The sequence below is a fragment of the Pollicipes pollicipes genome, unplaced genomic scaffold, assembly GCF_011947565.3.
Source record: "Pollicipes pollicipes isolate AB1234 unplaced genomic scaffold, Ppol_2.1 Scaffold_3087;HRSCAF=3621_pilon_pilon_pilon, whole genome shotgun sequence".
Taxonomy (NCBI): domain Eukaryota; kingdom Metazoa; phylum Arthropoda; class Thecostraca; order Pollicipedomorpha; family Pollicipedidae; genus Pollicipes; species Pollicipes pollicipes.
The window spans coordinates 41,409,464-41,419,265 of NW_023596225.1; the positions used below are offsets into that span (position 1 = coordinate 41,409,464).

The 9,802-nt window shown below is 55.2% G+C and overlaps 1 protein-coding gene across 1 annotated transcript; it reads left to right on the forward strand.

The window, feature by feature from the left end:
* Window positions 1–564: 564 nt before the first annotated feature.
* Window positions 565–4,226, forward strand: LOC119090172 (muscarinic acetylcholine receptor M2-like). Its single transcript, XM_037212963.1, has 6 exons — window positions 565–1,521; window positions 1,983–2,101; window positions 2,369–2,695; window positions 2,889–3,060; window positions 3,354–3,514; window positions 3,588–4,226. Exons 1-6 carry the CDS (start codon window positions 642–644, stop codon window positions 3,924–3,926), a joined length of 1,998 nt encoding a protein of 665 aa, XP_037068858.1. The 5' UTR covers window positions 565–641; the 3' UTR covers window positions 3,927–4,226.
* Window positions 4,227–9,802: the final 5,576 nt, after the last annotated feature.

Below are 9,802 nucleotides of genomic sequence, written 5' to 3' on the forward strand. Positions count from 1 at the left end.
TCGGAGGTGTGCAGATCGTTCATTCCTTTCCCAGGTAATTTCAGGTTTTGTTCTGAGCACTCCCGCCTTTCCTCTTCTGTTTCTGAGTGAACAAGAGCTCTAATTATGAACAACGTTAATCTCTTTATGGAATGATGCTCTGAAAGATGATAAACGGAGCAAATTAAACATGTAACAGTTCATGTGCCATCACAAATATGCCATAATTAATCGCGGGAAGTCGCGGAACTGCACGCGCACAAATGTACCACAATTAGGTACGCATCAAGTTAATGGCGAAACTTGCCACGTGCCGTTGAACGCGCGCTTTATATTTGATGCCCATGGAAGCATTTGTTATCACTCTGACGCAGCCTGCCCGCTTCTCTCCAGGCCTAAATGTCGCGTAGCAATGATACGTGGGTCTGACGTGTGCGGTGGTGCTTACGTGTATAGAGAACTCAGGATGCATTTCTGACGAACGCACCCTCATTTTCAGGCGTCAGCTTTTAGCGGAGCGCCGGCGTCTGGGTCTGAATGGCTCCGTGCCTCTGGGCGAGCTCTTCAGCAGCAACAGTAGCAGCTTCCTGGACCTGCTGAACGGCACCAGCTACGAGTACGACCTAGCGTGCGACTGGAACGACACGAGCGACATCTGCAACATGACCAACTCAACGCTAGACGGCGCGCCCGCGGACGACTACGGCCTCGTCTTCCCCCTGCCGTTCGCCATCTTCATCATCATGTGCATGGTGGTGCTGATCGTGTTGACCGTGGGCGGTAACCTGCTGGTGCTGCTGGCCTTCATCTGCGAGCGCACCATCCGCCAGCCGTCCAACTACTTCCTGGCGTCGCTGGCAGTCACGGACGTGCTGATCGGCTGCGTGTCAATGCCGTTCTACACGGTGTACGTGCTGCGCGGCTCGTGGAACATGGGCCCAATCCTGTGCGACCTCTGGCTCTCGGTCGACTACACCGTCTGTCTGGTGTCGCAGTACACTGTCTTGCTCATCACCATCGACCGGTTCTGCTCGGTCAAGGTCAAGATCGCCGCCAAGTACCGCAACTGGCGCACCAAAAGCAAGGTCATTTGGATGGTAACAGTGACTTGGATCATCCCCGCTCTCCTGTTCTTCATCTCGATCTTCGGCTGGGAGCATTTCATCGGCTACCGGGACCTGGCCGAAGGCGAGTGTGTGGTGCAGTTCCTAAAGGACCCCGTCTTCAACACGGCGCTGATCGTGTTCTACTACTGGCTGACGCTGGTTGTACTCATGATTTTGTACGCGGGGATCTATCAGACTGCCTACGAAATGCAAAAGAAAGCGGCCGCCAAGCAGAAGCAGATGAAGAAGGCGATGGGAGGGCTGGGGGGCACGACGACGGGCGCCGGCTCAGGGGCGCCGACCAAGAGCACGGCCGCCGTCAGCACGGTGGTCAAGGCGGCCGCCAGCAAAAGCACCAAGGCCAACGGCCACAAGGATCCAGGCAAGGACTCCGGCAAGGGCACCACGGCCCGCCGAGGAAACCAGCTTCTCCAAGGTGAACGACGAAAGGTCGAGCAGCTACGATTCGGACGAGGGGACGTCTGACCTGAAACCGAGTCAGGCGAAGAAGAGCGTCCCAACGCCCAGCGCACCGAAGGCGGAGCCGGCCCCAGCCAAGAAACCGCCTTTGGAAGTGCTGCCGAAGATCCCGGAGGGAACAGAGTCTGTCGCGGTGGCAAAGCCCATGCCGCCTCCCGCGGCTGCGCCAGCGGTCATTGCAACCAGCGTCGTCGCCGTGCCCACGGCTGCACCCCAGGCTCCTCCGTCAGCAGCAGCCGCCGCCACAACCGTCACCAGTGTACTGAATTCTGCAATAACAACGCCGGCCGTGACTCCCGCTCCTGCTGCCCCGGCCTCGAACGGCACAGCCCCTGCAGCTGCGCCGCCAGTAAACGCCCCGGCCTGTGCAAAACCCCGTCGCGACGGACGTGGCACCTGCCCCAGCCGCGTGCACAGCTGCCCCAACGGCCGTCACCGCCGCCTCGAATGGCAACAAGATGGTCGCCGCCCAGCCGGCCGCCACAGTGGTGACCGCCCTCAAATCGGAAACACCGGCGGTGATCACCAACGGCCACGCGGGCGCGGCGGTCGCGAGCGTGCTGGCCGGCGGCGCGGCGCGGCGCGCGCTGCTCATCACCACCACGCCGGCCGGCACACAGACGGACGGCATCACCAGCGACACACTCTCCTCGGCCGGCCTGGACGCGAGCGACGAGGCGTCGAGCGGCTCGAGCGGCTCGAACGGCGGCGGTACCGTCTGCTGCCGGCCGCAGGCGCTGCAGCTGAACGGCCTGGTGGCGCCGCTGGCCGCCGCCGGCCGCGGGGTCGGCTTCCTGCCGGAGCTGGACGTGATCCGCGAGGGACACTCGCTCGAGCCCATCGCGCCGCCGGCCATGTTCGCCGACGGCCAGCCGCTGCGGCCCGATCACCTGCTGCTGAAGCGGCAGGCGTCGGAGGAGCGCGAGCGACGGCTCATCTTCACCGGCGGCGGCCCCGGCGGCCTCCACCTGCAATACGACGTGCACATCGACCTGGACGGCTCGGAGCTGCGCTACATGGACGAGAGCTCGCTGCTGCTGTCGCCCTCGTCCGAGACGCCGCCCTCCTCCTTCTGGTACCCGGGCGCGCTCTCGTCGCCTGTGTCGCCGACCAAGACGTTCGAGGCGGGGGTGCCGTCGCCGCCGCCCCAATGCCATCATCACGCCCAGCCAGACGCCAGTGCCGCCGGATCCGGCCGGCGAGCGGGCCGGCTCCTGCCCCGAGCCGACCGCCGACCCGCGCCTGCCGCGGGCCACCAGCACGCCGGTCGAGCCGAGCCCGCCGCGCCGCCGGCGCCGGCGCCTCACCGAGACGGCCTCGCAGACGGCGGCGCCGGGCCGGCCGCCGGCCGAGCCCTGGATCAGCCTGGAGAGCAGCTCGGAGGAGACCACCTGCCGGTCGGCGTCGCCCGACCCGCAGCGCGTCTCCACCGGCGTGCAGACCATCGGTCGCATGAACGGCACCGATCGGCCGCCCACGCAGCGCACGCCGCCGCGCACGCCGCAGGCGGAGCAGCAAGGGGCGGCGCCCGCGACGTCCTCTCCGGCCGACGCGGCGCCCGCGTCAGGACCGGCCGCCGCGGACGCCGGCTCTTCCGCGGCGGCCATCAGCACGTCCGCGGCGTATGCGGCGCCCGGCGAGGCCCCGCCGGCCTACACTGACGCTCTCTGGCCAGCGGAGACCGCTCAGAACCCCGCCGCACCGGCTGCCGCACCGGCTACGAGTGGCGCGCCGCAGCCGCTCGCGACCCCTGCGAGCACCGCGGCCACGCCGGCGGCTGCCTGCCAGAGTACAGCAGCTCCAGCGGCTGCCTGTCAGAGCACAGCAACGACGACGACCACCTGCCAAAGTGCAGCGGCGCCCGCTACCTCCGTCGTCGCGGCTACCCCAGCAGCGCCGAAAGCCGCTGCAGCGCCGCCGGTGCAGCCGGCGACGGCCGCACCCGCCAAGCCGGTCGACGAGAAGATCGAAAAGGACGAGTCGACGGCGGCGTCGCGCGCGCAGTGCGGGGCCGCCGCCGAGGCCGCCGCCAAGCCGTCGCTCGTGACGGCCATCGGGCGCAGGCTGCGGCGCCGCGTGAAGGAGAAACGCCACGTCTCCAAGTCGGAGAACCGCGCCAACAAGGCGCTCAAGACCATTTCGATCATTATGGGCGCGTTCGTGGCGTGCTGGACGCCATATCACATATTCGCTCTCATCGCCAGCTTTTGTCCCACCTGCATCAACGGACACGTGTACATGCTGGCGTACTTTCTATGTTATGCCAATAGCCCCATTAATCCCATCTGTTATGCTATGGCCAACCAGCAATTCAAAAAGACATTTATGCGTCTGCTGAAGGGTGACTTTCACATCACGTAGTTATGTGTTGCTGTTAGTGTTAATTTGGAATGTGCGGTGTCGTAGCAGTTCTTCTTTGCCATCTGTATGAACAGGTGAAAGGCTTTGCGACGTGTCAAACCTCTCCCGATGCCACACTGCTCTCAGCTGATCTCAAGAATGCTTAAGATAATTAGGATGCGATGTGTATGTACTCACCCGCCCGTGTGCATACATGCGTGTACACCTGTGCGATTATCTGAGCAACTATTGTTTGTACAAACGCTTGCGTATAGGTGCATTCGTGTATAGTGATGTAACGGCGTATGATGTACTGCTTGTACTTACGCGTACATGTAAGTAGGCGGATGTACGTAAATATATAGTATATGGATAGGTGAGCCGTAAACACGAGACCGTGTGGTTGACTTCCTAGCTTTCTTCAGGCAGCAACGCAAGGTATTTGACACGTTTAAGGCACGGCAATTCCATGTAACAACCGCTTGATACTGCTACCGTCATCTATCATCCGAACGAGACTGCCATCTGCAGGGCCCGATCGAAACTCTGAGCAGGGCGACAGCTGAACAACACAACTATAACGATCACGACTGGAACCAGGACAACCCAATGCAAAGCTGTCGTGAATCAAACTTTTGTGGTGCCTCAATAACACCCCAAATCGCCTCGCCTTGAGAGCATCTTTAGTGACCCGTGCTGACCCGGTTGACATGGCCACGACCCCTCCATTTGAGTGGAAAGCACGCGATTGCGTGCAGGCCGACATATCCGTGGTCATTCCTGGGGTCAATAAAGCCTTCAGAGAACAGATTTTGCAATTTAAGCTGGCTTTATTTAGAGGCTAGTCTGAGTAAGAACGGGAATGGGCATATTTCTAAGCCCGGTAGGTTGTGATATTCACACATGAAACGCGTGCCTTTCAGATGCAGCTTATTGCTTGGATAAGCGGAGGATCAGGGGATCATGACATTGCATTTGGAAACTTTCCATAACAGCCTCACACCAGTTCTGCAGTATTTCAGTTTTTGAATGCATATGGAGGATTAACACGAGCAGGAAGCCTGGCCCTCTCGGTTATTGGAAAGCTTTTACCGGATGCTTTTCATATATATTTTTGCCCAGCCTATCATCTCCGCACAGAGATTAAGGTAAGCTAGCTCAACGTTTTTGGACCATATAAACTTGACAAATGTTTTCAAGTTAGGGCTTTTCTCGAAGCCGTCTGTTGCTCAGAGGCGCGTGGCTCATCTGCTCCGATTGCCGCGCGCCCGGCCGCCCGGCCGCGCGCCGCTGGCGAGCCCTCCGCGCTTGCCTCCGTCGCTGGTGAAATTGTGCTTTGTAACCGGGGGATTCAACTAGCCGTTGTGCTCACGCCAGCCGTTGCATACCATTGGACGCGGGTCTTGAAAAGCTGATATATCGGGTTGCGGCTGCACCAAACCACATGTCCTTGAATCCACCAATGGCCATTGGAAAGTCTGGCGAGCAACCATACAGCTGCCCAGCTCAGCTGTCCTGTCGGACAGGGGCACCAGACGCCGGCATCAGACAGCTGTCCAGCTCACCTGCCAAGTCTGACAGCGGCACTAAACAGCGGCACCAGAGAGCGGCACCAGACAACTGTCTGGCTCAGATGCCCGGCCGGACAGCGGCACCCTCGTGCGAGCGGTGAGAGCGACGGCCGGAGGAGGCCCCGCCCGGCGCCGCTGCCGCGCGGCCTCGGCCCTCGGGCGGGGGCGCGGTCCTCTGTCCCAGGTCACCGACCCCACCGCCGGCCAGCAGATGGCAGCGGCCGCAGCAGCGAGCACGGCGGCCCGCCCCACGGCGACCGCGGCGAGCAGCGCGGCGTTGGGTGGTGCACTCGCTGCATGCCCATGCTTGTGGGTGTTGTTTCACCTTAATATTTTCTTTCTGTAAGCTAAATCGTTTGAACACGCACCAGCCACCCAGGCCACTTCACATTTTTACTTAAGCTGTGGAAAACACGCCCTCTCCAAGATGGCTCCAGGTGAAAGCTGCGCTAAAAGCCGTGTGTCACGCAACATGCGTAATTTCACTGACCTAATAGTTTCAGGTTTTCTTCAAACCATGACTGCTCCCATCATGCTACGTTACATGCGACACGCCCATGATTATTAGGAAAGTCGTTCCTTTATTACAAACGTGGATAGTGGTGTGTGTTTCTTCTGATTCACAATCGTGTGAACGTATTCTAACTTGAACCTAGCTTCTTTTCCCTGAGAATGGACACCCGAACACCAAGTGAGGTCCGCCACCGGTGCCGAATGTTCTCGAATTAACACTACATCAGATTAGCGGAGAAGTCGTAGAGAAGCAAAGCAAACTGTATTTGTTTGTGAAACTTACTTCATGGATCAGCAGTGCGAATGGATAGAGGCCGTCGTCTACATGACGGCATTATCCGCTGTCGCTATCGTCGTGTTGAAAAGGTTAACAGCTATTTTCACGCAATTATTTTTGCGAAAAAGCAGCCTATTTTTAATGATAAGACCCTACACCTTCTGCTTGGGTACCAAGGAAAGGCTTGCGTAATTTACCTACCAGTTTCAGTTTTATGCGCATTGCACTTAAAAGGTCACGCGATATCTGTGTATAGATTTTCAGATCAATAAAAAATCTGCTGTCGAGCGAGTACCGATCAGAATATGAATCCGAACCTGTTGCCAACTTGAACAAACTGGCGTGGTGGTCTCCTCTTCTCACCCCTCACCGCTCTTGATTCGCTCAGAAATTTTGGGGCCCTTATTTTTGTTAGCTCTTTTAGGTGGGAAACTGCCTTCCTGGGAGCAATCGTGAACGACTTAGCATAGTACGTAAGTACACTCAGCAGCAAAAATTCCTTTCCTTACCGATGATCCTACCTGCCTCGGCTTTATTGGCTCGGCTATTCACGCATCAAACTGCTTCTGGTTTTAATGGAGATTGAATAACAACTGAGAGCTGGATGGCGCCGCAGCGTTTCCACCCCTATAAACGCCTCTTAAATCACATTCATATTTTTATGGTCAAGCGTTCAATTCGACTATTAACTCGATGCCATGCCAGCGCGAGCCCATGGCATCGCTTCATATGAGACGATGCCAAGAATATATATATATATATATATATATATATATATATATATATATATGTATAACTTTATTATTTTGTTACTTTTTGTTATCGATTTGCTATTTTCATTTTACTGACCGCTTCTACTTTGGTGCTCATTGGTGGTCATCTGGTAAGGAGACCGGTGATCTGAGTTCGATGGACATCCAGACTGGGAGCTGAAAGCAACGTAATGGTGAAATATAACAATGTAATGGCATACCAATCATCTCATGTTGTTTTTTCTGACCAAAACGACCACTGCAGTGGTCAGCAGTGCACTGGTGGTGAACCCCAGTTTTAAAAGTCATTGCCGTCGGCCACTGGTCAAAAAGTTGATCACTGCAGTAACAACGCATAATTCTTGCCTGAGTTACCTCGAGATGTGATATACAATGGGTCAAGCACTTCAGGACCGTAAACCCAAAAGCAACTTAATTATAAATTAGACGGAGGCACTTAGAGCCTTGGGAAATTTCGGCATCACCATTTTTGGTTCAGTTTCGTGACCGCAAAAGTGGACGGCATGGATGTGGGGACATGGTTGCAGTCGTGTGTTGGTATTGCATGATTTCATTCATCATCGTAAGTAACCGAATAACTGTAATCTTCACATGTACATGAAAACGATATCATGAATTCCAGAATGTTTCAAATAGACGAGATAAGCCCAGTGGAATATTTTATACGTGACATTACACCAAACCTTGTGTTGATAGCAATAATGAATACTTTAATAAAGCAAATCATTTCTTTCACCGAGTTAAGAAATTGAGTGTCGAAATCCAAGGAAAAATGAAGGGGTTGGCGAGCCATTTTTGGTTTGCCCTCCCCACAGTTTTGAAATAGTTCCCGCTCCCCTATTTCACATTAACCTTCAGCCTGATGGGCGACAGCGAGAGGGCAGGACTTTTAGACGGACACTAGTCCATGAGCCGAGGGAAGCCTGTCAAAATCCTATCATTTGACTTTTAATTTGTCCAGGAGGATTCCATGATATTGAAAACGGACGCCAGATGTCGTGCCATAATGGCTCTCTGACTCGTTTGCATCAAAAGGGAAGCTTGTCGCTAACTTCGGAGAAGCCAATATCTAGTATACACTTTTTGGCTCAGGGATAACCAGTCATGCACCCTTAGCCACGCTTCTGCCCATGGGGCCCCTGGACCTCGGGTTCCACATTTTGGGATCGCCGGCGTCCGAGGGTGGAGTTTACTCCCCCCACGACACCCCCACCCACGTGCGTAGGCATGGCGTCCATGGACGCCGCTCCCGAATGTACTCATGGGGTCTGGTACATTATTTTATCTGGCAGCACCCATAGGGCGCGTTCGGCCATCGCCAAACTATTCGGCGAGTAATCATCTCTCCGATAATCATCCACGGAGGTTCTTTATTTTCGTTCGACAGTTCCGGATGTTAGCCACCAGTTTCGTCTCCCATGCACTTTGCACATCCAACAGCATATCTACAGTCGAGGATCTAGAATTTCGTCCAGGGTGGGGATGGGGTGGGGTAGGGTCGCAAGATTGTTGACCTCTGGAGATTGGGCCCCTCCAAAGAAAGCATGTGTATTTTTCTTAATAAGGGAAACCATCGTCATGTGCGCAACCTTAGAAAATGTAGCGTGGTACGTACGTATATAAATGCAGCGCCTTAATTTTCTCCTAATCATGGTAAATATTTTCATTTTAGGTAAACTATTTCGGAAAATACATCGCAGGATGAGCTTAAGTTAGGTGCTCGGTACCATGAAAATCAGGCACGACACTTGATTCCAAGCAAAAACACTGCGAGCCGACTTTCAGTGGCAAGCGGGCTAGTCGATGTCATGAACTGATGACTAATGACTGATACAGAGTTTCCATTTTAATTGCAATGAAGAAGTACAACATTTTCTAGCGTCCAAAATGTGCTGAGAACGTCAGACGCAAGTATGTTGAGTGTCACAAATTTCATAACCAACGGAAATGACCTACACGACATCGGTGGCCGTAAAATTGACTTTTCAGAATCTGACTTCGACTTAATCAGAAGAGCCAAAACCAATGCAGGGAGCACCTCACAGGTCAACACGTCTGGCCCCCCGACGACGACGCAGACCCTAACACGACTGGCCCCTTCTGCCCCTCCAGTTCTTCCTAAAATCGGAAGATCCTCAGACCAATGTGGAAGCCCCCTGAGTGATCGGACATGTTCCGGCAAGTAAAAGTATAGGATCCCGGGGAGCAGCGTGGGGCCTCTGGCCAGCGTGATGGGCCTTGAAACTTCTCCAATCGCGACCCTTCTATGTTCTTTTTTTGCTGCTCGTGGGCTGTTACCTTTCCTCAGGGCCCTTCCTGATCACTTGGAGGCCCAAATTTTGTCGCGGTTTGAGCGAGAAGCCGGCAATAAACTGGCCTGTCATTCCTCCCATCCCTCCCTCGGAGCCCAAGGGCAGAGCCATAGCCCGTAGCCCCCCCTCTGGATCTGTCATGCACTGCACAGCTCTGCATGACGAAAACAGATTATGTCGTGACCATGCTCGGAAAATTTTCGCGGAGTCTTCCACGGTACGAATAATTATATATGATGATTAGCTGCGTTGGCAGTGCCCAACACCATTCCGGAGAATTTTACCGATGTTCCGAAGTGATTTGCCGGCCGAACGCACCCATAATCAGATGCTTCCGACCATTCCTGAGACTAGGCCTGTGATTGGTCACACACGCTGACAATAAGCCAATCACCAACCGTCTTGCCCAACCCCACGCAAGCAAGGACCTGCCAAAAACCCTACTGACCCT